At 46.3% G+C, this 27,251-nt stretch overlaps 1 protein-coding gene across 1 annotated transcript; it reads right to left on the bottom strand.

Annotated features, from left to right (window-relative positions):
- Positions 1–13,816: 13,816 nt before the first annotated feature.
- LOC101691103 (membrane-spanning 4-domains subfamily A member 8-like) lies at positions 13,817–26,431 on the bottom strand. The gene is given in 7 exon segments (XM_045068764.1): positions 13,817–14,459; positions 14,462–14,580; positions 15,750–15,881; positions 17,187–17,246; positions 19,482–19,604; positions 25,396–25,612; positions 26,340–26,431. Coding segments are annotated over 6 exon segments (933 nt in total). The 5' UTR covers positions 25,609–25,612; positions 26,340–26,431; the 3' UTR covers positions 13,817–14,173.
- Between the last annotated feature and the right edge of the window lie 820 nt (positions 26,432–27,251).

The raw sequence follows: 27,251 nt of genomic DNA, 5'->3' as shown, positions 1-27,251 counted from the left end.
ACAGGGCACCCACCAGTGGAATGGCTGCCTGGGACAGATGCAGAAGGCTCCAGACACCAGCAATAGGCATGTTATGAATGGCTAAATGAGTGGGGGTAGTCCTGGCTCCTCTCTTATGTACCACACTTTACAGTTTGTAAAGAACTGTCATCTCTATGAGGACTATGGACCCTTACAACAGCCCTGTGAGGTAGGTGTTATTCAGTCCTTTTCGCAGATCATAAAGTGAGGGTCAGAAGTAGCAGTGTGAAATCCTTAATTCGTATGGAACCACAAAAGAGCCTCAGTAGCCAAAGCTACAAGGGAAAACAAAAGCTGGAGGCATCACAATTCTGGATTTCAAGCTCTATTACGAAGCTGTAATCATCAAGACAGTATGGTACTGGCACAAAAACAGACACATAGATCAGTGGAACAGAAGAGAGCCCAGACATGGACCCTCAACCCTGTGGTCAACTAATCTTTGACAAAGCAGGAAAAAATATCCAGTGGAAAAAAGACAGTTTCTTCGACAAATGGTGTTGGGACAACCGGACAGCGACATGCAGAAGAATGAAACTGGGCCACTTTCTTACACCACACACAAAAATAAATTCAAAATGAATGAACTACCTAAATGTGAGACAGGAAACCATTAGAATCGTAGGGGAGAAAACGGACAGAAACCTATCTGAGCTTGGCGGCAGCAACTTCTTGTTAGAGACATTGCTGGAAGCAAGGGAAACAAAGGCAAAAAGAACTATAGGGACTTCATCAAGATAGAAGTCTTCTGCATAGCAAAGGAAACAATTAGCAAAACTAAAAGCCTATGGAATTAACAAAACTAAAAGAAGATATTTGCAAACAACATATCTGATAAAGAGTTAGTGTCCAAAATCTACAAGAACTTACCAACTCAACACCTAAAAAAGAAATAATCCAGTTTAAGAAATGGGTAGAAGACATGAACAGACACTTCTCCGAAGAAGACATCCAGATCGCCAACGGACACATGAAAAGATGCTCAATACCATTGATTGTCAGGGAGATACAAACCAAAACCATAATGAGATGCCACCTCACACCTGTCAGAATGGCTAAAATTAACAACACAAGAAACAATAGGTGTAGGTGAGGATGCGGAGGAAAAGGGAACCCTCTTGCTGTTGGTGGGAATGCAAACTGGAGAAACCACTCTGGAGAACAGTTTGGAACTTCCTCAGAAAGTTAAAAATAGAGCTACCCTACGATCCAGCAATTGCTCTACTAGGTATTTACCCAAAGGATACAAAAAATACATATCCAAAGGGGTACAGGCACCCTGATGTTTATAGCAACGTTATCAACAATAGCCAAACCATGGAGAGAGCCCAAATGTCCATTGAGACTGATGAATGGATAAAGGAGATGTGGTGTGTACACACACACACACACACACACACACACACACACAATATGGAATATTACTCAGCCATCAAAAAGTAAATCTTGCCATTTGCAATGACATGGATAGAGCCGGAGTGTATTACGCTAAGTGAAATAATTCAGTCAGAGAAAGACAAACAGCGTATGATCTCATGCATATGTGGAATTTAAGAAAGAAAACAGATGAACATATGGGAGGGAAGAACAGAAAGAAAGGAGAGACGGAAACAAGCTGTAAGAGGCTCAAGAAGGAGGAGAAACTGAGGGTTCATGGAGGAGATGGTGGGGGATGGGCCAGATGGGGGTGGGGATTAAGGAGGGCACTTGTTGGGACGGGCAGCGGGTGTTGTGTGTAAGTGATGAATCACTGACTTCCGCTCCAGAAACCAATACTGCACTGTATCTTAACTAAGTAAAATTAAGGGAAAAAAAGAAAGAAACAGCAGTGTGATAGAGTAGGACAGGCTGTGGATCTTGCCCTTGAGCATACTTGTCAAAAATGTTAAAACCAGGGTCTCAGCTGGGGGGCGCCTGGTCATTGCAGTCAGTTGAACGTCAGACTCTTGGTTTTGGCTCAGGTTATGAACTCATGGGTCGTGGGATTCAGCCCTGTGTCAGATGTGCTCAGCAGGGTGTCTGCTTGAAGATTCTCTCCCCCTGCCCTTCCCCCTCTCTAAAATAAATAAATCTTTTTTTTTTTTAAGATTTTGTTTATTTATTTGACAGATAGAGATCACAAGTAGGCAGAGAGGCAGGCAGAGAGAGATGGGGAAGCAGGCTCCCCACGGAGCAGAGAGCCCGATGCGGGGCTTGATCCCAGGATCCTGGGATCATGACCTGAGCAGAAGGTAGAGGCTTTAACCCACTGAGCCACCCAGGTGCCCCAATAAATAAATCTTAAAACAACAACAACAACAACAACAAAACCTGAGATGATGCTAGGGTGAGCTGTGCCACAGATGGCCCTGGTGGGGGGGGGGTTGCAAAGCAGGGGACTGAGGACCTATTACATGACTTGACACCCTCCTCTGCAGGGTTGGGAGTGGAGATTGAGAGAGAGTTTGGGAGAGAACATGGGGGTACCCCAGAAGATGGGGGTATCTCCATAGATATCCTAAAAACCCCTCTGCAGAAAGTGGGTCTGAACACTGGCGGCCTCAAGGCGGGTGAAGCCAGCTCACTGGAATGGCAGTCAGGTGTCTGTCTCCTGGGCCTCTCGTCTCCTTCCCATTAACCAGAAACCACAGTTGCCCAGCTGGGGGGAGGCTCGAGGAGGGGAATCTGGTGCAATCAGCAGAGGAGGCCCACCAAGTCCTCTTATTCCCTGCCTCATGCTGGTTTGAGGGTCAGGGCCCCCTAAATCTAGTTGTGACATGACACAGGATGGACCACTCGGGTGAGTAAATTGGGGCTGCTTGTCTCACCTGAGAGCAGCCAGGAAAGCCACGGCGGGACTGCCCCAATTCCCAGGTGGCCTCAGTGATCCCCAGGGCACTGATTGCACCAGCTTCCCGGAGCTGACCCGAGGACCCCTGGTCTTTGACTGCACTAACTTATGGACCTTCTGCTGGGCTGAGCCCACCAGGCAGCCAGGACTTGTCTTGTGAGCATCTTGGGGCTTCATCTTTATTTACGAGGAGCCAGAAGCAGTTTTGCTCCTTCACAGTTGGAACAGCATGGGGAGGAGTTACCTGCTGGAGGAGAGAGGATCTAAGGAAGCTATCTTGGATGAAACGTAACTGGGAGGAGGGAGCTTTGCTTAGGGGTTAAGATCATAGGTCCCAGGGTTAGCCTGGGAAGAATCCATCTGAGCACCTACAAGCTTAATCAGCTGCACGATCTATTTCCCCATCTGTTGAGTGGATGACTGTGATGTTGGTGGCGAGTGAGGTGCTGTAGCCTTTCAGGGATGCTCCGTCCACTTCCCCTGTCTTCCTGACCCTGCCATTGTTCACTAGGCAGGAATGTGCTCCTTCTAAGTCTCACCCTGGGACACTGGGCTGCCAGGAAGCCATCCAGGCTTCTCCAATCCCAGCCCTCCAGGGCGACTCAGACCTGCCCCACTGGCCTGCAAAGGATGCCAACAGATGCACAACACAGGATGGAGTAAGGCAGGCCCCCTTCCCTGATTCCCACACCCTCCCGACTGGCCCACGCCCTCAGCAGGGGCCCACTCTGCTGCCCACACCTCACTGAGGGCCTGCGGGCCAGGGCTGCCCCTTCCCCTTGCTGGACCTCCCCTTCCCCGTCTATGAACAAGGGTCCAGACAATATTTGCCCCGCAGCCCCTTTCTAGCTCAGTATCCCTGCACGCCTGTCTCTTTCCCTGGGAGAAGCAGGAGGGCAGGGGGACTATGCCTGGGTTGGAATCACCTTTCTGCCCTACTTGGGGTCGGCGTCCAGGTGGAAAGAAGGACTCTATTCCCCTGGGAGCATGATTAGGGTCCTGGGGCCTCTAGGGGATACCCGAGTCATCGCAGACATGCTTTGAGGAATGGAGACAGATGCCTCTTCTTTCCCTACCACTGGTGGGTCCTGAGCAGCAGGTGCGTCTCAGTGGGAGGCCCTGGGAGCTGTCCTCCCTGCTCTCAGGGCCAGGTGGGGCAAGACCCCCAGGTCACAGCATTCTTGGTCCAGGCTCTCCATCCCTGCCAGATCTGATGCCCTTGCCCCCTTTCCCAGTGCGCCCCAGGGACTAGAAGGGCAGTGGGTACTCACCGGGCTGCCTCGGCCGCCGTGCCCGCGCCGCTTGCTCCCCGCTGCCTCTGCTCGCCCGCAGCCGCCTCTCCTGAGTTCACACATATTAATGTGAAAGCCTTCCTACTCGCGTGGGGCTTGGAAATCCGCTCTGCGGGGAGCTGCCGCCTCTGGGAAGTTCGCAAGCCCCTCCTGGCTCTCAGGCCTCCACCCACCAGCCCTCTGGTGGGGCTGAGATGGCTGCTGGTGGATTGCCCAGGCGTGGGGGAGGGGGGGTTGAGCTCCTTCCTTCAGCGTGCAGAAGGGGAAACCGAGGCCCAGAGAAGCAAGCGGGCTGTTAGTGTCCCAGAGTTAGCACCAGAGCTGTGAGTGGGATCCACACTGGCCTTCACCTTCCTGCGGCCAAGGAGGGACCCTCCGATAGTAGCCAGGAGGCTGGATGACTTCCCACTGAACTGGTCTGACATTGGAGAAGAGGGGCCCGCTGCACAGCGTTGCAACGGCAGGGGGCAGTGTGTGAATGTGGGCGTGAATGTGTGCAGGGGTAGGCATGCAAGTGTGAGTGTGAAGCCAGGTGCATGACGGCGTGTCAGTGAGAGCACAGTGGGTGTGTGTGAGGTACGTATGTGTGAGTGTGTCAGAAGCATGTGTGTGAATGTGTATGAATGTGTGAGCAGGAGCAGGTGTGGCACGTGAGTGTACATGTGTAAGTGTGAGCGCACGTGATGTGTGCAAGTGGATGGCAGAAGGTACTGCATCTGAATGTGGGTGTGAGTGTGTGACGCGTGTGAGTCCCTGGATGTGTGTGAGCACGAGTGTGTGTGTGTGTGTGTGTGTGTGTGCACAAAGAGTGATACTCAGGTGGCACACGCACAGAGAATTTGTGCCTCAGTCTCTGGATTCAGGTTCGCCCCACTGTTGCCCCAGCGGCCTCCGCAAAGTCAGGAAGGTGACTCAGGACTTGTGGGCCCAGGCTGGCACGGGAAGGGGTCGCAGGGGCCTGGCCAGCGTTGGCCCTCACAGAAACCAGGGACAGAACCGGGTGGCAGGTTCACTGAAAAACTGCCCCCATTCTCTACCTCTTCATGGACCCGTAGCTTTTCCAGACCTGGAGTCTGTGTCCCCAGGTTCTTGAGTCTGGGCTGCCTGGGGACATCCTTTGGCAGCAGACTGAGGCGGAAGCAGCCTTGTGTCCGGTCTGACCGGAGGCCTCAGGAGGCTTGATGGCCTCCCTTCTGTCCTGGAAATCTGCAGTGGCCACAGGACATGTCCAGACTAGCCTGTCGGAGACTAGATGGAGCAGAGCCCAGTCAGTCTTATGGGCCCCACTGAGGGCCCAGTCTCATGGGACATGGTGTTGCCGAGGCGGGCATGGCCATCTTGCTGACCCTCAGCTGGACACAAATGCACGCGAGAGTCCGGCCAAGCTCAGATCTGGTTGGGGGACCTGCCCAGCCGACCCATAGACCTGTGAGCAAAGGCACATGTGTCTTGTGGTCTGCCCTGAGGTTTCAGTGCTGTCTGTCCATGCAGTCCTGTCATGGGGACAGCAGACTGAAGCCACCGTGGCTTTACAGTGGCCTTTTCCCGACTCACATCAGCAACCAGAGGCCAGGGACCAGACACCCAGACCTTCTGAGAACTAGAAACTGCAGGGAAAATGGAGAGTCCAGACTGAGCCAGCACGAAGCCCCAGCTTGTTCCTTCCCACGGCTCCCTGCTGTCACCCCCGCGGCTGTCCTGTTTACCTGTTGCCTGGGCTGCTGTGGACAGAGCAGAGCGATTCCTGTCCTTGCTTTTCCTTTCTCGAATGCTCTATTCTCTGTTAGTTGCCAGTTTTTAGAATATCGGGTGTGGCTTTTGGCAACTTCTAAAGGTGACTAGTGTTTAAAAAAGTACCATGATGAGGCCACGAGTTTCAGCTTAGCTTGGGCATTGTTTTGTGATTCTGATGGCTTTGTCCTTATTCTTGATGAGCTTTTTTGGCCAGTGGAAGCGCCTTTAAACCAGCTCCAGCATCCTTCTGAGCGGAGCCCTGCGGCCGCTGGGGGTTTCCTCTTGCTGGCACAATGTGTTTCTACACTTAGTCTGTTCTCCAAGGAGCCCTCCCTCTTTTTAGCAGGAAATGTTTAGAGACTAAAGTCTGGGCCTGACGGGTATTTATCCAGTTGAGTCGTTATTGTTTCGAGTGTGTTTTCAGTGGAAAAAACTGTTTGTTCTTGTTAGAAGGAGAAAAATACAATATGCTTTTGTGTTTCTAACTCAAAATTTGTTTCATATCAGAAGACGGGCTCTTTTTGACTATTTCTGCTTTCCCAGTGTTTAGCCCCGTTTTGGGGGGGTGTATTGTTGCATGTAATTGGATCCCATGTGAGGATTCCTGTCCCCGTCACCATGATCAGGACACAGAGCTGTCCCATTGCCATGAAGAAGCTGCCGCATGTCGCCCTTACCCCTCACAGCCTCTTTCCCACCATAACGCCCGACAGCCACCCATCTGTTCTCCATCTGTAATCTCGTCACTTCCAGAACATCGTATAAATGGATTCCTACAGGATGCACCCCTTCGGACAGGCGGTTTCCACTCCATGATATGCTTTTGAGACCCAAGGTGTGCGTGTCTGTAGCTTGCTCCTTTTCCTTGCTGAGAGGTGTTCCACTGAATGGACGTGGCCCAGCACCTCCAGCGTTCCCCCCAAGGAAGCCCATTTGCCTCATTTCTAGTTTTGGGGTCTTCCAAATAGAGCCGCTCTGAGCATGTGTGTACAGGTTTTGGCGGGAAAACAAATCTCACTTTCTCCAGGATAAACACCCAGGAGAGAGAGTAAGCATCCGTGTAACTTTGTAACGATTGAAGAGACGGTTTTCCAGAGCGGCTCTGGCATTTATTTACATTCCCCCCAGCACGGCGTGGCATTTCCAGTTGCTGAGCACCTACGTCCCTGTGCTGTGTTCAGTGGTGGAGGGAGGGGTAGTCTGTGATGGTAAATGACTTCTGACAGCCTTTGGACTTGAAATGCCAACTGAATATTACCCCCACCTTAAAAGACCACCACAGACGTGAGTCAAAGCCAAGCAGCAAGGGTCGTTTATTGCAGGTTCGAACCTGGACCTCTGCGCCGCTCGTTGCAGATAATGCCGAGGGGTCCAGAGCTGGGTTGGTGCAGGGTTTTTATAGACAGATACAAACAAGTTTCGGGTGGGGCTGAGCTGATTGATTGACAGTTTGAACAGGCATACTTGGCGTCAGTGGAGTGGATCAGGGGACCCTTGCACGAAAGCAGACAAAGCAATCTTACAGAAGCAGAACTGGCCGGTCAGCCCACACATGCGAAAAAAAGCACTATCAGGATATTGAAGGCCTGGTCACTATCAAGCCAAGGCCACTTTCCCTCTAATGAGGCACTAACATAAAGACAATTGGGAGTCTCCTGGTGGAATGTTACATTCCTGCTATCAAATGTCCCTGTTAGTGAGATTTAGGTTTAGAAGAAATGTAACTTTATTCACTTTTCCTTCTGCCTCCGCCTCCTTCGGTTTTTCATGGAGGGGAGGGTGACATTAGGGCTATTGATAAGGTAACTTCCTTGTTGCAAATCTCAAGGACATTTGCAAACCAAGGGAGACTCCTACCCTGCAGGACTGTGATTTCTGCAAGTTAACTATTTATCATTTTATGGCAGTCAGGGGTGCCCGAGGAATGCTACACATATGGAGGGGAGCGGGCGAAGGGGGGGTGCAAGGCGCCAGCTTTTGCTTTGTCCTCAGCCAGCCTCCTGCTCCTTCCGACTGACCTTGGGGGGAGTGTTTATAGAGTTTTATTGGCCTCTTACCTAGACAAAGTCTAATCTTGTTGCTCCTGCCTTCTTTCCCTGGCATTTGTCCAGTCTCTTTCTAATGACTCCTGGTTCCTGATCTAAGTTTAATAAATATATTAGAGGGTGTCTGGGTGGCCCAGTCGGTTAAACACCTGCCTTCGGCTCAGGTCATAATCCCAGAGTCCTGGGATGGAGCCCTGCATTGTTCTTCCTCTCCCCCTGCCAGTCCCTCTGCTTGTTCTCTCTCTCTCTGACAAATAAATAAATAGATAAAATCTTTTTAAAAAGTGTCATTAACAAGGCAGGAAACAACAAATGTTGGAGAGGATGTGGAGAAAGGGGAACCCTCTTACACTGTTGGTGGGAATGCAAGTTGGTGCAGCCACTTTGGAAAATAGTATGGGAATTTCTCAAAAAGTTTAAAATAGAGCTACCCTATGACCCAGCAATTGCACTACTGGGTATTTACAGATATAAAGATACAGATGTAGTGAAAAAAAAAAAGGGCACCTGCACTCCGACGTTCATAGCAGCCACGTCCACAGTAGCCAGACTGTGGAAGGAGCCGAGATGCCCTTCAACAGATGAATGGATAAGGAAGATGTGGTCCATGTACACAACGGAATATGACTCAGCCCCCAGAAAGGTTGAATACCGACCATTTGCATCAACATGGATGGAACTGGAGGGGATTAAGCTGAGTGAAGTAAGTCACGCTGAGAAAGACAATTATCATATGGTGTCACCTATATATGACACATAAGGAATTGCCTAGAGGACATTAGGGGAAAAAAGGGAAAACTGAAGGGGGTCGAAATCAGAGGGGGAGACGAACCATGCGAGACTATGAACTCCAGGAAAAATCTGAAGGTTTCAGAGGGGATGGGTTAGCCTGGTGACGGGTCTCAAGGAGGGCACGTGTTGTCATGAACTCTGGGTGTTATACGCAAATAATGAATCACGGAACATTACATCAAAAACTAATGATGTACTGTATGGTGACTAAGATCACATAATAATATACTGGTATGCTGAACATAAATAAAAAATAAATTAAAAAAAATAATTGTAATAAATCTTCAAAAAAAAAAAAGTGTAGTTGACAGTAACCTGACCTGCGTGGGAAGTAGGGGAAGCCAAGTGAGTGTGAGGGACCTGAGCCTGTGGGAGGCTTTGGGAAGAAACGGATGGGCAGGGACCGAGTCTTATCCAGCACTCTGTTCTCAGCTCCAAAGGGGAGGGTCACCCTTTTATCTTCTAGGTGATAACTTGAGGAGTGCCTTATCTAACTTACACATGTTCATTCTTTGGCAGGGCTTCTCAATGAAGTCGTCTAAGGGTGGTGTGGGCTGCGGGCTGTCTTTGGAGACAGCAGGGTAACGTGCCGCACCATATAAGAGGAGAAGGAAAAATCACTTACGAAGCATCTGTGGAGAATTCGCAAACTGGACCGAGCATTAGAATCACCTGGCAGGCTTACTTCAACACCGACTTCTTGACCCTGCCCTCAGCACTCCTCAGTAAGCAGGTCTAGGGAAGGGCCGGCGGGCTCCCCGGTGAGGCTGGTGATGCTGATATTATACATCGGGGGCAGTGATAGAGGATAGTCCAGTGTCAAAGAGAGGTTACCTTTAAGTTCTTGGCCACCTCTCGAATGGTATGCTCCCATAAGTGCTGAGGACAATATTACTGAAATTGGGGTTTCCTCCTGAAACTTTTTCTGATGCCAGCCTTCCCCATTCCAGTAAACGGCTGTTCGCCCAGTTACTTAAGGAAGAAACCTTGGCATTGCCCTCAGTTTACCCTTCTTCTTTCACTCACCCCACACAGTCCATGAACCCTAGAGATCTCCCCACCAGGCCGTGTCCCAGGCCCGCTTTTTTGTCTCCACTGCCACTACCTCGTCCAGGCATTCAATGGATTGTTAATGGGGACATTCCCCTAATTGTGGTCATTCCCTTACGGCTCCCACCTTAATTGATTTCACTGGGAGAGTCTGATTACCAAGGGCAAGAGAAGGTAATGGGTCATAGCCAGTTCTTTCCCGCGATGAGCGAATAGCTCGGAACATCATGATTCTGGCCCACGAAGGACAATAACTGTTTCTCTCCCTCCTCCTTTCTTTTCTATCTCTAGGGTCAGCACACTTTTATGCAAAGGACCAGATAGTAAATATTTTAGGCTTTGCAGGCTGTATGGTCTCTGTCAAGCTACCGAAACTTGCGGTTGTAGCACAGAAACAACCAGTGAACAAATGGGCCTGGCTGTATTCCAGTAAAACTTCATTTACAAAAACGGGTGGTGGGCCAGAAATGGTCCACCCCTAGGTGTAAGTTGGCCGACCCCTGTCCTACTATGACTAAATCTCCTCCAGGACCCCCTGCTTCCTGCCTTCACCCTTCTCCTATCCCTTCCCTACAAAGCAGGCAGAATGAGCTTTCACGCTCTAAGTTGGATGACATCACTCTCCTGCATAAAGCCACCCAATGACTTTTAGCCCTAGAATGAAATCCAGCGGCTTCTATGGCCCCTGCCTGCTTTTCCAGCTCCTTCTTGAGATACTCCCCATCTCCTTCACTAGAATCCAGCTGCCCTGGCTTTCTTTCCAGTTTCCCGGACACTCCAGGCTCCTTCCCGCACGGGCTTTGCATGGCTTCTTCTCTCTGCCTGGATTGGTTTTGACTTCGCTTTCTGTGTGGCTCGTTATTCTTACTCTTCACATCTCCTCTTTAGAGGGGACTTCTATTCAGGACCTGCCCTCTTCCCCTTTCCCGGGAATGTCTAGATGAACACCATGTTTGCACCCCCATCACTTAACTGACCGTGTGACTTGCCTGTCATGCACTCAGGCATGTGCTCTCCAGAAGGGCAGGAACTACATCTGCTCCATTCATCACTGTGCAGAATGGGACAGCCCCTGGCATAAAGCAGGTACTTCCTATCACAGGATGATTGAGTGAGTGGGTATGTAAGGGATTCATTCCCAGGAGCAAGAGGATACTTTTCATTCTAGGAAGTGTTCGGTGACAGCTGCTCGGTGCTAAGTCTTACCATGAGCCTGGCCAGAGAGCTTGGAGCTGCTGAAGATATTCAGTCTGTACCCAGGAAAACAGAACCCATATGAATGGTGTAAACTGTGGGTAGCAAGAGTCCTGGGAAGGAAAAGTCAGGAAAGTATGGGCTTTAGCCTGACACTGGGGCTGGGGTCCTGGGGGAGCAGGTCTTTCCTTGTCATGACACACCTACTGACATTGTAATGCACCTTCCAAAGACTGAGCATCCCTCCCCAGTGGAATGTCCTAAAATTATTTTGGTTGTTGAGGGGAGCTGTAAATGTTGCAAGTGAGAAGTTGCTACTGGGACACATAGCCACACTTCTATTTTTTTTTTTTTTCCAACTGTAACACAAAAATCAGATTTTTTTTTTCAGTCAAAAAAAAAAAAAAAAGTTCTCAAGGTTAAACCCTGAGCATCACCACTGCCAGGTCACATTGTACACATCTCTCCTGCTCCCACCACAGGCCTGCCTTTCCTTGGATGTTGGTGGCCATGGGAACCCAAGACAGCTTCCCTGTGAAAGTGGCCATTGAACTTGCTGAAGGAGGAGATGGGGGCAGGCATATCAACTAGGACATTGAATGACCTTTTTCATAAGAATTCCCCAACCGGGGAATGACAAGCCCTGGGACTCAAGGCCTGACCGGAAAGCAGTATAAACACTGTATAGCCCTTTCTGCATGGATTAGCACATTTGACGCTCCATCTCCCTCAAGATTAGAATCTCAAGCTCCCAGGAGATAAGCTTGAGTACCTGAGCTGAGAAAAAGGGCCAAGGGTAGTGCCTTATTAGCGAACAGTGCTCAAGGTGCACGGGGAGAGAGAGGAGCTCACATGGGCGAGCATCCGGAGAAGCCAGTGCAGAACTAGCCTAGTGTTTTAAGGAGAGAGGGGTTTGTTGGGTTAATTCCTACAGAGAAGCAAGTAGGATGAGCATGGAAACAGAGCTACTGGAGGGTACTGGTGAATCTGGTGACAGCAAAATTGTCACTGGTTGGGGAGTTGGGAGAGAAAGCCAGGAGTGTGGTGGCAGCTCAGGGGTCAGATTACAGGTGACTGTAATTCACCCTTTTGTCCAATGATGCGTCCCTGCTTCTGTAAGGAGCCTTGGATGGACCATCTGGAGTATTGGTTCTAGTCCTGTTTGTGCTCCTGGCTGGGCTGATGGTGCTAACTCTCCAAGGTCTCTTCCGGTGTCTATGCTCCACTGTTCTGGGGAGGCTGGGAGTGAGTGGAGTTGTGCGGATGAATAGTTTATGGAATGGCACAGAGCAAGGGCAACCTTTGCTGCCCACAGGAGGCAGTGAGCTGTTTTTCAGGCTGGTGAAGGGGCCATCTGGAATGATGGGTCTAGCACCCAGGACAAACAGGGCAGGTGGTAGGATAGGAAAGGTACTCCATTGCAATAAGCCCCAGAGTGATTTCAGGTGGCAGGTGGCAGATGTCATCTATCCAGAGAAACACCAGGTGTGTGAGCAGATACAGTCTCCATGATGACCCATATGGTAGGACATGGGACTCATCGGGAGGGTCTGAGCTAACTCACAGGTTGGACTAGTCTGGAAGGAGACTCTGAACACCAAGTGGGACATTGTAGTTGAGGGTTTGAGTTCTGTGAAGGGAGAAGGTATGGAATCAGATGGGGCAGTGAGAGGAAGGACTAAGGAAGAGGGTGGAAGCAAGACTTGCTCTGTCCCTCTAACTTCCAAGAGTGGTCCCACTAGGCCTGTCCATTTTGGGGAGCCCAACATATGAATATCTCAGCTTACAGAACAGATGACTGAAGGGCTGGTCTAAAACCAGGGTACTACATATCCCACATTACATTTTTATTGTCCATGATTTCCCAAGACCGATTCAGTTCTAGCAAATGAAAACCCACCTGTGGTCTTGGAACCTCAGCCATACCCGACCAGCTGATAGGCATGCGGAGGATTGCTGGTCAGAGACCGTGCAGATGCAGGAGATGGGACTCTAAACAGCAAGCCATTTAGAAGAAACATCTTGGATCAATTCAGCGGCTAAACATATTTACAAGAGTAAAATCATGTTCTGTATTTAGTGATAACAACAACAAGGAATCCTTGCAGGGCTTTTGTAGCGAAGGGAAATTAGATGGCACCTGGATGTCAGAGATTGTTGCCAGCATATAACCTTCTTGAAGCCAGTTGCTATCATGTATAACAATATTTAAATTAATGGGTCGATCTCGAAGTTATAGACATAGCCATTTCTCTTTGAATAAGTCTCTATCCTTTTATAAAGAAAGATATATTAGCTTCATAACTTGGGGAGATACCTTCTCTTAAGACAATGTGTATTCACAAATACTGCTACATCATGGGTAACAGCATATATGATTAATCCTGTTAGTGGATGACTCCCTCTCTCCCAAAAACGCCCCAACAGGGTGGTTCTTTATTGCACAGAAAAGCCTCCTTTAATGCCCCACTCAGATGTTGCTTCTTTAACCAGGGTTGTTCTCTCCACTTTTCCCATCACCATTAGAATAAATCATATCCTTTTCTGTTCTGTCTCTGTGAGTCCTCATATTCTGCCCCGTGTTAGAGAAAATTGCTTGCCTAATTGTCCTATGAGGCCAAAAGTTCCTAGAAGTCAGGGGATTTGTTGTGTTCTCCACTGTTAACCTTCCTAGAACATATCAAATGCTCAGTACATTTTTTTATATTTCTTTTCGGTGTAACAGAATTCATTGTTTATGCACCACACCCAGTGCTCCATGCAATCCGTGCCCTCCATAATACCCACCACCTGGATCCCCCAACCTCCCACCCCCTGCCCCTTCAAAACCCTCAGGTTGTTTTTCAGAGTCCATAGGCGCTCATGGCTCAGTACATATTTAATCAATGAACGAATGATTGAGAGAAGGAAGGTTGGGTTGTCTAGACATTGGGTCTTCCAACCCATGAGCTCACACAGGCAAGCACACAAAGCCCCAGGTGCAAATGCCCTAGGGAGGATCTCTTTGTTAAAAGCCACTTTAAATTTCTGTCTCCTTTTAAATAGAGGAAATGCAAGGTTTTCCATGCCGAATTGAATGAAGTCAAGATGCATGAAGGTAGAGAAACATTTTCCTTAGATTGTCAAGGAAAGAGGATCCTGGGTTTCAGAAGCCCAGAAAGGGGAGGTCTTCTTTCTGTCTCTTCGAAAGATGCTTCTAGAAGCTTTGGCTTTGCTTATCTGGAGCCCTGGAACTGGTTGGAAGAAGTCGGTGGCAAGTTCACTGGTTCTGGGACGACCCCTGGGTTTGCCACACAGACATTCGGGAGGACCACGCCCACCTGGAAAACACAGGTGCACAGGAGGTGCCCTAGTAAGGGTGCAAGAAGTACCAGGCAGGCACGGAGGCCTTTACACCCTGCGAGACTTCTGCTCCTGAGCAGGAAGGGGAAGCATGGCCATGGCCATCCCTCTAGACTCCACCCTCTTTGGGGCACCTTCCAGCCCACTGAGGAGCCTTTGGACTCACGTAGTTTTGTTGAGAGCAGACCAGTTGGCAGCCAAAGTGGGAAGAAACACAGGTTATGCAGAACTCCAGGAGGCAGAAGATGAGCATCACACTGGAAATAGCCACACCAGGGCTCTGGAACCACAGGGAATGGGTTGTTAGGAGGGCTAGTTTAGGCGTCCAAGGTCTGGCTTCAAGTGTGGCTCTGTGGTGGGCTGTCTCTATGGCTTTGAGGAAGTCCTCTAATCTCGTCTCACCAAGTTTTTGTGAGGGTCAAGTGTGTTCATAAAAGAATTGTTACTTTAACACTACTGGTACTTCTCTAAGGGGAAGGGTAGTCATCCTTTAGGAAAACATCTCTGTCACATGACTGGGAAGGAGAAGATGGGTTGCCGGACAGATGGAGGGACCGAGTGGACAAGGACTTGTCTGTGCTGTGCCCTCTTGTCAGTCCCAGGGTCATGAGTCTCGTGTGGCTGTTGTGCATTTGGGAGGTGGTTAGTCCCAAAGTGAGATGTGCGTGACACACAGGATTTCAAAGATCGAGTACCCAAAATGCAAAATATCAAACTGATCATTTTTTAATTTTTAACACGGATTGTGTGTTGAAATGACATTTTGGATATATTGGGTTAAATAAGATATATTATTAAAGTTAATTTCACTTGCTTCTTCTTTTTTTTAAGGTGGCGACTAGAATATTTAAAATCAGACATGCAGCTCACATTATATTTCTGCGGGTCAGCATAGGTTGGTACATTATTGTTCATGGGCCAAATCCTGGCTGTTGTCTATTTTCATAAATAAAGATTTATCAGAAAACTGCCATGCTCACTGCATATTCTCACTGGGATCCAACTCAGGGCTGGAGTTGAAGGCAGATACCTATTTCCGATGGCTGCTCTCCCACTACAGGATAGGGATGAGTAGTTGTAACAGAAACCAGAGGGCCTGCAAAGCCTTAAATATTTATTCTCTGAACATTTACAAAAAACCTTTGCTGACCCCTTGTCCACAGTCACAAGCAGGGGTGCAGTGGGAGGCATCTGCGTGTTATAATTGCATTTAATTTTGCCAATAATGTCATAGGTAGGTACTGTTTTATAAAGGTAGAAACTAAGACTAAGAAAAGTCACATGCTTCAAGTAACACAGCAATAAAGCCATAGGTCAGGGACTTTACATTCTGTTCTGATTTTTTTTCTACAGTGCTAGGTGAAGAAGTTTGATTTTGGGCTTTCTAATGATTTGGTAAGCCTAGCTAACTCTGAACTTAGAGGAACATTGGTTCAGATAGGTACTCACCACACCCCAGTTATAATTGTGGGGATAAGAGACAGAGTAAGATGGGATGAGACCCAGATCCGTGATGCAGAGTATGATTCCAACCACAGAACAGACTGCACTGATGATGTTCAAGCCCAAGCTGCCTTTCAGCTGAAGAAGACACAGAGGGTCAGGGTAAAAGAAGAAAATTATTGTAGTTGAGATGAATAGAGACTCAACAAGTGCTTCTTAATGGAAATCCCTAGAGCTTTAGTTCTGTAGCAAGGAAAGAGTTGTTCTGTACAAAAAAGTGTGCAGGCAAATTAACGTTGGAAAAAAGCTGGGCTGAACTAAGTTAAATAGGTCTTTGCTGCAGGACTTGTCAGAGCCTTTAACAAGGATTATGGATCTTTTTTAAAATTTCATTTTTATTTATTTATTTATATTTTGTTTATTATTTATTTATTTATTTATTTAATTCATTATTTGAGAGAGAGAGAGAGAGAGAACACAAGCATGGGGGTGGGTCAGAGGGAGAAGCATACTCCCTGCTGAGCAGGGAGCCTGATGTGGGACTTGATCCTGGGACTCTGGGATCATGACCCGAGCTGAAGGCAGTCACTTACCAACTGAGCCACCCAGATACCCCAGGATCATGGATCTTCCAGAAAGGGGACTACTAAATAGAGCTTTCCCCAATTTATCTACTCATTTTCCCAGAGTGTTGCATGGGACAAGTGTCGCATAGGACAAGTGTCCCTAGGACATATCTTTGGGAAACACTCAACCTGCTTATCCCATATGAGACAGATAGGATGCTTAGCCCCTGTGTCTTGGGATATGACAGGCTCTGGTCCTCTATGATTCTGGGCCAGGTGCAGAAGGACCTGCCCAGAATTTAGAGCTTCCCTTTGGAGATTTTCAAATAGATCTCATGCGGTAGAAGGACCTGGCCATCCTGAGGCCGTTCACCCTAGACAACCTGCTTGTGAGAGAAACAAAGGTACTTTCTTGGTCTGTGCCTATAGGGGACCTTGTTTCTGTGATTAGCAGAGCTCACTTGGCTGGATTTCTTCAGGAAGCAGGTAGTTGAGCTTCCCCTGACTTCCCGCAGGAATGGCTGGAATCCCTGTGCCACAGGCCCTATCAGTGTCTGCTCTGCTGGAGTGGAGCCGGGACCCCTAGGAGCTGTGTGTCTCCTCCTGTAGGCACCTCTTAGGGACACTGCTCTGTCTCTTCCTTAATGCAGGTGGCTGTGTTGCCCTTCCCTCCCCAGAATCCTCTGGGCTCCTTCCTATCATGACTCTGGCCAGGTTTTTGTAGTCCTGCCTGTGAGTATGAGTGAGCACATGTATCAGTGCCCTGAGTCTGGTGAGATGTAGGGATGAGGGGGGGATTGTGCGTTAACCTTCCTTTCCCCAGAGGGTGTCTCCTATAGGCCTCTGCTGGCAGAGCCTGTGTCAGGAGGTGACTTACCAGGCAAGAAGATTGTGGCAGATTTTCTGCTGACACCGAGAGGGATCCTGAAACAATGAAATGGTACAGAAGAGGGGGTTTTAGAAAGATGCCCCAGATTGCGTCCCTTCTTCCAGCTCCCAGGATTCTGGTCACACACATTCTCTCATACATACTAGGTTCCTGTGCTGGTGCCTTCAAGTCAACATGGAGGGAGGAAGGACAGGAAGGGGAAGGAGAGGCAGACTCCCCGCTGAGCAGAGAGCCCACCTCAGGGTTGGATCCCAGGACGCTGAGCTCATGACTAGAGTTGAAGGCAGACACCTAAACAACTGACCCACCCAGGCATCCCCAGACCCTATGTTCTTAACCCTTACCCTACATACCCTCCCTCTCAAGGTAGATGCATGTGTCATGGGGTGGAAACAGTTTTACAATGAAAAGTTACTCTAGCTTCTTATGACTTTTAAAGGGAATGGTATTTTTTCCTGTATGTGGGAAAATAAATCTCATTCTTAAACCCCTCAGTATATAGAGACTTGATAAGGAGGGAAGGGAACTAGGGGCTGGCCTTCTGAGGTCGCTTCAGGTCCTTTTAAGATGCCAGAGGAGATGGGTCTTTGTTTTGGAAGAGGACATTAATGATCTTTAGGGAATACGTAGTCCTGGAGTCAAAACAGCAACCCGGATCAAAACTGCCTGCAGATATAAAGAGGGGGATGGTCATGAGAGCTGGTCAACCTGGCAGAAAGGAAGATGTCCAGGCAACAGTACTCAGTTGCATCTAATGCCCAATAGCAAGCCATTCTGTGGCCATGGTGTTAGCCTCTCCATTGACCCAAACTCCATGAAAATGGGTTATACAGATGCAGCACTGGGGGAGAGGAATAGAGGCTGAGTTCCAACTCTGGGTCCATGCACAGCAGAAGAGGATCACAGCCTCAGTAAATGAGACCCAGATGGAAACAAGAAAGAGCAGGTACTCAGAGAAAGATCCTCCCAAGAACATGAGCCTTGCCATTTTGCAGGTGTTTTGTTGGCACAAGGGTGGGGATAACATTAAGCTATTTTATTTAAATGATTTAAATGTCATAGGATAAGGGGGGACTTTCCTTATCTAGGTTACTCTGGAGTTTTGCTATTTATGAGAAAAGTTGTATTTGAATCATAGATAGGTGTGTGAGTCCAGAGACAAAGACTATGTAACAACAGAGAGAAGAAGGACGTGGGGCAGGGAGGGGAGGAAGGAGAGAGAGAGAGAGAGAGAGTGTGTTTGCGTGTGAGTAGCTTAGAGGACACTAAGGGAGAATGCAAAGGAATCAAACAGACAGTAAATTGGAGAAGAGAAAGGATCTGTGGTTTTTAACATTTTATGGAGTCATAGGTCACCCTGAGAATCTGATGAAAGCTATGGACTTTTCCAGGAAAAAAAATACACATCTAGCACACCAAATATTTTGCCAGAATGGAGACTCTGAAGCCCATCTGTGGACTCCAGGTTGGGTCCCCATTGTTTAATGACTGTTCTGTGTCTCAGTAGTCACTCTCAGCCATTGGTGGAGGTGTTCTTCTCCTGGATCTCAGGCTGTGGGCCTGTGTTGAACAACACTTGAAGGCTATTACCAATACATCCTTTTATACATTGGCACTGTTGTATGAATTGAAAAAAGGTGCCACCCCTGGGCTGATGAATGAGAAGAAAGTTCCCTGACCCCTGAGGTGAATCAAATAGAAAATGAGCCCCCTCTGGGTGAATGACACCTTGTTGGGCTGTCACTTGGTGTTATGGCTGAATTGTGTCCTCTCAAAATTAATCTGGTGAAGTCCTAACCCGCCAGTATTTCAGAATGTGACTATGTTTGGTGATGGGGCCTTTAAAGATGTGACTAATTCTCTGTGAGATCATTAGGGTGGCCCTAATTCAATATGAGTGGTGTTTTCATGTGAAGAGGGGATTAGGGCACAGATACACTGAAACCACATGAAGACAGAGGGAGAAGGCGGTTGTCTGCAAGCCAAGGAGAGAGGCCTCAGAAGAAACAACCCTGATGACACCTTGATCTTAGACTTTCAGCCTCCAAACTGTGAGAGAATGCATTTCTGTTGGGTAGGCCACCTAATCTGTGCTGTTGGTCACAGCAGCTCTAGCAAACCAACATGCCTGGTAAGCAAGGCATGGGCCAGCTTTACACCTTGCTTGTTCTCTTGACTGGGAACCTGCTGTGGAGTACAAACCACACAAATTGGCAAGATGGCCCTGAGTGTGTTGGTAATTTCTGGGAATTCACTCGCCTGGTGGGGTGACTCATTACTTACCCAGATGCCTCCCCAGAAGGGAAAGCCTCCAAAGAGTGAGACAGCTGTGTAGCCCCCAGAGATGACGGTGGCCATGACGGAGCCGAGGCCGATATGTATCAGGCCAATAAGGATCTGGGCAGCCTGTCAGGAGAGCCAAAATCCGAAGCCTTTGTTTCTGGGGTGGGATCCCGTCTCCCCTTTGTACCTCCTTTTTATTTTAATAAATCTTACATTTTTCTAGTCTACAAAGTCATATGAAAGATATAAAAATGAAACAAAACATCCATAATTACCTTATATTCAGAGAAAACATCCCCCTTACATTTTGGTGTATAACTTTCCTTTGTTGTTTACAGGTGTATCTACCAATACCACAAGATGGTCCTGGGAGGGAGAGGGAAGATGGCAGAAGAGTGGGGGACTTGCATTTCATCTACCTTGAATTCAGCTGATATCTATAAAATCATTCTGAACACCTGTGAATTCAACCTGAGATCTAAGAAAAGAATTGGTTCAATTCTACAAATAGAAAAGCAACCACTTTTTTCAAGGTGGGAAGAATGGAGAAGCTAGTCTGAGGAGATATATTGGAAGATAAATGACAGGAGGAGAGAACCTGTGTAAGTCAGCTATGGGAAAGTGATATCGCAGTGGAGCACAAGATCAGAACATCCAGAAGTCTGCTCTTGTAAGGGACATCACTATCTGAAAGGTGCTCAGGTGGTGAAGTGGGGCCTAGGTGGGACCATGTGGTCTCAGGATCTCCAGGGTTACAGAAAGACTGGGGGTACCCAAGAGCAGCAGAGTTCCCAAGCACTGGAGTGGGATCCTGGCTACAATCAGTGAGCCCATGAGTGGTCTCTGAACTCAGTGTTGCCATAGATCTTGAGCCACGACATGATTGGGTGACTGCTCTCCAAGCCAGGGCCCAGCAAGCAACAACTTCTGGGAGACCCTGCCATGACTAGACAACTGCTCCTGGAGCAGGGGCCCAGAAGGTAGCAGGGCCTTAGTGAGGCCCCATTCTTCCCCTTGGAGGATTGGTGTAGGTGTGCCCTTCAGGAGTCTATGGAGTTTGGCACATACAAAAGGGATTGACTGCTTTCCCCTAAGGATGCCCTGGAGAGTGGGGACAGAGATCATTCAGCTCCAGGGCTGGAGTTCGGGGCACCACCATTTTTTTTTTTTCATCCTCTAAAATGGCATTGGGACTTGCATTTCATCTACCTTGAATTCAGCTGATATCTATAAAATCATTCTGAACACCTGTGAATTCAACCTGAGATCTAAGAAAAGAATTGGTTCAATTCTACAAATAGAAAAGCAACCACTTTTTTCAAGGTGGGAAGAATGGAGAAGCGAATCTGAGGAGATATATTGGAAGATAAATGACAGGAGGAGAGAACTAGGGAACTAGGGAACAAAAGTCACATAGAGCAACCTCAAGCAGCTTACAATGAGCCTGGCTCCCTGGCAAGGGACGGCACAATTCTGCCCAAGCAAAGACATCCGAGAATCGGTGCAATGGGTACCTCCCCCAGAAGACAAGCAGAATCTCAGGTGAATACCAAGTTTATAGAACACACAGGACTAAGAAACTCTTTTCCTAGGGGAAAATAGTATATAGAATTTGAGTTTTTTTCTCAGGAATCTTTAGTCTTTTAGTTTAAAATTTTCTTTTCCTTTTTTCTTTTTTTTCCTTTTTCAACTAGATTCTTGTTCTATTGACTCTTTGTTTTTAAATATTTCTATAATTTTCATGTCTACATTTAATTTTATAGATATATTCTTCATTTTTGGCTTCCTTTCACTGTATTCAATTTTATTTTTTGTAGCTATATCAGTTTTGCTTTCTTCACAAGTTGGGGATTTAGTGCCTTTAACAAACATACCAAAATACACTCAGGACCAAGTAGATCACCCTGTTTTGTCCAGCTGTGGACATTTGTCCCCAATCTTTTTTCTTTTCTTTCTAGGTTTCTGATCTCTTCAGATTTGTCTAGTGTGTTTTTTGCTGGGGTCATTGTGATATTTTTAATTTTGTTCTCTTGTTCATTTATTCTTCTCTGGACAAAATGACTAGAGGGAGAAATTCACAACAAAAGGAAGAATCAGAGGTAATACTCTGCCATAGATCTAATTGATATGGATATAAGTAAAATGTCAGAACTAGAATTCAGTATAATGACTATAAAGTTACTATCTGGGCTTGAAAAAAGCATGAAAGACACTAGAGAATCTCTTAGTGCAGAAGTATCAGGCCAAAATTAAAAATGCTTTAACTGAGATGCAGTCTAAAATGGATGTTCTAACATCTAGGTAAATGAGGCAGGAGAGAGTCAGTGACATAGAAGACAAAATAATGGAAAGGAAGGAAGCTGAGGAAAAGAGAGAAAAACAACTAATGGACCATGATGGAGGCTTCGATAAATCAGTGATACCACAAAGTAAAACAATATTAGAATTATTGGTGTCCCAGAGAACAAAGAGAAAGAGGGGCGGAAGCTATCTTATGGGAAATCATAGCTGAGAACTTTTGCAATCTGGGGAAGGAAACAGGTATTTAGTCCAGGAGGCACAGAGAACTTCCTTCAAAATCAATAAAAATAGATCAACATACAATAGTGAAGTTTTCAAATTTTAGACATAAAGAGAAAATCCTGAAAGCAGTCTGAGATAAGAGGTACTTAAAATACAAGTGTGGGAAAATTAGACTGGCAGAAGACCTATTCACAGAGACCTGGCAGGTCAGGAAGGGCTGTCATCATGTATCCAGGGTACTAAATGAGAAAAACATGCAGCCAAGAATACTTTATCCAGCAGTACTATTATTCAGAATGAAAGGAAAGATAAAGAGCTTCCAGGACAAAGAGAAACTAAAAGAATTTGTGACCACAAAACCAGCCCTGAAAGAAAAATTAAAAGGGATTCTTTAAGTGAAGAGAGACCCCAAAAGTAACATAGATCAGAAAGGAACAGAGATAATATACAGAAACAGGGACTTTACAGGCAATACAATGACACTAAATTGTTATCTTTCAATAGTTACTCTGAATGTAAATGGGCTAAATGCTCCAATCAAGACACAAAGTATCAGATTGGATAAAAAAGCAAGACCCATCCATATGGTGTCTATAAGACACTCATTTTAGACCTAAAGTCACCTCCAAATTGAAAGTGAGGGGGTGGAGGATGATTTATCATGCTAATGGACATCAAAAGAAAACTGGGGCAGCAATCCTTATATCCGACAAATTAGATTTTACACCAAAGGATGTAGTAAGAGATGAAGAGGGATACTATATCATACTTAAAGGTCTATCCAACAAGAAGATCTAACAATTATAAATATTTATACTTCTAACTTGGGAGCAGCTGATTGTATCTACCAATTAATAACAAACTTAAAGAAACCCACTGATAATAATATAATGATAGTAGAGGACTTCAACACCCCATTCACAGTAATGGACAGAAGATCAACAAGGAAACAAGGGCTTTGAATGTCACGTTGGACCAGGTGGACTCCACAGATAAATACAGAGCATTCCATCCTAAAGCAAGAGAATACACATTCTTCTCCAGTACACATGGAACATTCTCCAGAATAGATCATATACCGGGTCACAAATCAGGTCTCAATTGTTACCAAAAGACTGGGATTATTCCCCGCATATTTTCAGACCACAACACTTTGAAATTTGAACTGAATCACAAGAGGAAATTTGGAAGGAACTCAAATGTTTGGAGGTTAAAGAGCACCGTACTAAAAAATGAATGGATCAACCAGGAAATTCAAGAAGAATTTTAAAAATTCATGGAAAGAAATGAAAATGAAAACACAACTGTTCAAAACCTTTGGGATGTGGCAAAGGTGGTCCTAAGAAGGAAGTATATAGTAATAGAAGTCTTTCTTAAGGAATTAGAAAAGTCTCAAATATACAAGCTAATCTTATACCTAAAGGAGTTGGAGAAAGAACAGCAAATTAAGCCTAAACGAAGCAGGATAAGAGAAGTAATAAAGATTAGAGCAGAAATCAACAAAATAGAAACCAAAAGAACAGTGGAACAGATCAATAAAACTAGAAGCTGGTTCTTTGAAAGAATGACATGAAGAGACACACAAGCACACAGGGGAATTCCTTGTGTACCAAGATTGGGGTTGTCCTGCCACCAGCCAAGGAAATACCAGAAGTTGGGAGAAAGGCCTGGAACAGACCTTCCCTTAATGCCTTCATAGGGAGCATGGGCCTGTGGACTACTTCATTGTGAAATTTTGGCCTCCAGAACTGTGAGATCATTGCTGTTGTTATAATCCACCCAGTTTGTGGAACTTTGTTATGACAGTCCTAGGAAAGTAACATAGATATGCTCTTGCACAAATGGCATATATTCATATACACAGATATATTATGTATGTATGTATATATGTGTATATATATATGTGTGTGGCATGTGTGTATACTACAAATATGCCAGCAAATTCAAATATATTATTTTCTTAAATTTGTACAAATGGTAATAGACTGTACACAATGTTTGCCCCTTACTTTTTTTTTTTAATTTACTTTTCTGCATAACAGTATTCATTGTTTTTGCACCACACCCAGTGCTTCATGCAATACGTGCCCTCCTTAATACCCACCATCAAAGATATGTCTTGGGGTATGTCCATATCTTTACACAAAGAAATTCTTTGTTCTCTTTGGAGCTATATTACATTCTATCTTTAAAATGATACATTTATTTAACCACTATTATATTTATAGATATTTTTATTGTTTCCATTCTGTTGTCATCACAAAGCATGCTGCAGTAATTAGGCTCCTACATATCACATTTCTTGTGTGCCCAGGCAGCATCTGCAGGAGAGAGGCTCAGAAATGGAATTATTGGGTCTTTTGTAAATTTGAAAGACACAAAGTGCCCTCCATACAGTCTGTATGAAATGACACTCCCATGAGTAGTAAGTGGGGGTGGAGCTAGGACATGAGCTTAGGCGGTCTGGGTCAGAATCTGTGATTGTCAGCATTCAGCTATGCAATGAAGTGGGCCTCTCTTGGTCCTGTCCAAGACAGCCTTTTAGGGGAAAACCACCGTGAATTGTTATTTTGCTGGTTGTCTAAGATGCTTTTTTCCCCACATGCTGGGTTTAGACTCTACCTTAAAGTTTGGTATGCCCACTTTATTCCAGAGGCCACATGAATCAACATGGACACTGGCAAAAGGACCAACATTCAAAACAGATGACTACAGGGGAAGGGAAGGAAAAGAATAAAATAAGATGAAAATAGAGAGGGGGGCAAACCATTAGAGATGCTTAACTCTAGGGAACAAACTGAGGGTTGCTGGAGGGGGAATGGGTGGGGGGAAGGGATAGTTGAGTGATAGGCATAAAGGAGGCAGGTGATGCAATGAGCACTGGGTGTTATATGCAACAGATGAATGTCTAACTCTACCCCTGAAACCAATAATACAGTGTATGTTAACTAAATTGAATATAAATAAAGAATAAAGAAAGGTAACCCTATGCCTTTTACCTCTCATCCTTCCCCCATTCAGTCTCCCCTTGGCATGGCCATCCCCAACTGTTAATCTACTTTCTCTTTATATGGATTTGGCTATTCTGATTATTTAATATAAATGGAATTTTAAAAAGGACCAACATTCAAGTTTACTGCTTTTTTTGGTTGTTGTTACCTTTTTTCCTCTTTCTTAAAATGCCTAAGGCACAGAATCCAAGGCCCCATACTGAGGCTCTGGTGATGTTGCCCAGCTGAGATTTCTGGTGGACCTGAGTTTAGCAAGCCTGGGTCAGCTCCAACCCTGCTTGCTGGATTTGGAGTTTCTGTATTTCCAAGCACCCCCCCACCCCCAGCCCCCATCTGTTGCCAGCCAGTGACCTGTCCTTGCAGAGCAAAATTTCACTTACTCCTAAGGTTTTGGCCTCCATGAAGGCTCTCTGGACAGGCTGCTCACTCCCAGGTAGCTTCAAACCCGGTGGGTTCACAGGAAGTAGATGTACTTGGGGCTGGTTGCTTGGAGACAGGGCCACCTGACACATGCCTTGTTGGTTCACAGGATAGCCGTTGTGGGGTGCTAATCTGGAATTGTCCATGGGTCCTGCTGAAGCCATCGGATTCATGCTGCTGAAACACAAATGTGACAGACTTGTCTCTCACACAGGCACTGATGTTTACACCAAAAAAGGCCTTTTGCTTCCAGTAGCTCACTTGAGCATCTTAACCCACTTATTAATGCCATTTGCTAATCTCATTTTAGAGATACTATGATGTGCCAGTTATGGGACACTTATGAAGTGCCAGGCAGTCAGGGCTTTACAAACACATCTTTTCATCCTCACACCGGACCGGCTTTACAGGCGAGAAAATGAAAGCTCAAAGAAGCCAAACTCTGCCAGAAGGCAAGGGCTGTGTCTTTCCCATTTTTGAATCTCTCATAGTACCTAGCATGGTATTGTGCAAATAGTAATACCATCTGATTATAAAACCTCGGAGGTGGAGAGGCTCTTGGAGCACACTGAGTCCAATTCTCTCAATTTCTAGAAAAAGAAGCTGAGGCTGGGAGAGTGGACATGAATTCCTTAAAGTCTCAGTCACATAAATTAGTTAAGTGGAGATCCTCCTCCTCAGGAGAAGTCCTGTTGCTAGTGCATGTTTATTTACTGGGTGGCCAATTTTCTAAGCTACTTACAAATTCTGGTCTGGTTTTTAAAATTTCTTCTATTTTTTTGGAGCAGACCCTACAAAAGTTTGTGCAATAAACCCTACCACATCCTGCACCCCACACCCAGATTCATCATGTCTCATTTGGCTGAAAAATCTTCATAAAAACCATTAGAGTGTATATACTCACTTTGCTCTGCCAGCCGCTAAGGCTCTCTTGTTCTTGTTCCCAATTCTTTGCTGTAGGCAACCTGATTTCCTGAAAGAGTGAGCAAACGTGGCTGAGTTAGGTTATATGTTCAGAAAGCGCCAAAGTCCTTTTCACTTTCTTCTAGGTGAGGCCAGGTCACCAGCTGTTTAGAGCTCAGCTTCCCGGTCTATATTTGCTTTCTGTTTTGGCCAAGGAACTAACTGAATGCAATTCAATTGGGCAAATGTTTAATGCTATCTGTGTGGAGAAGAAAGGGTTGTGTCTCATGATCTGGGAGACAAGGAAAGAACTGGGCACTCAGGGGTAATGGACATGGTTATAGCACAAGACAGAATGACATAAATGCTACAGTTAGAGAAACAAGGGTCCCCAAAGAAGAGGAGAAACTGATTTGCTGGATTTGAAGAAAACAGGGAAGACTTTGAACAGAAGGTGGAATTTTGAAATCAATAAGCTGCAGGGGAAAAGGGAGTCAGAGCATGTGAAATGAGGTTTACAATTAACTTGTCTACTTTTATCTACGCCAGAGCCTGTAGGAAATCGGAAAAACCTGTGATGTATCCATGGTGTATATCATGTGGATTACACAGGCAAAATGAACAAGAACTGCCAGGCTTGGCAATGAGTATCTTGATGGAATAGCTCAGCGCATTCACCTTTGTATTCCTACTGGCATATAATAGGCATTAATGCATGTTTATCGAGGGGCGTCTGGGTGGCTCAGTAGGTTAAGCCTCTGCCTTCAGCTCAGGTCATGATCTCAGGGTCTTGGGATCCAGCCCCGTGTCGGGCTCTCTGCTCAGCATGGAGCCTGCTTCCTCCTTTCTCTCTCTCTGCCTGCTTTTCTGCCTACTTGTGATCTCTCTCTATCAAATAAATAAATAAAACCTT

Source organism: Mustela putorius, unplaced genomic scaffold (assembly GCF_011764305.1).
Source record: "Mustela putorius furo isolate JIRA1106 unplaced genomic scaffold, ASM1176430v1.1 tig00000127_pilon_pilon_pilon, whole genome shotgun sequence".
In the NCBI taxonomy this organism is placed as follows: Eukaryota; Metazoa; Chordata; class Mammalia; order Carnivora; family Mustelidae; genus Mustela; species Mustela putorius.
Note: the sequence above shows the minus strand (reverse complement) of the source record. Positions and strands in the feature narration are given on the sequence as shown.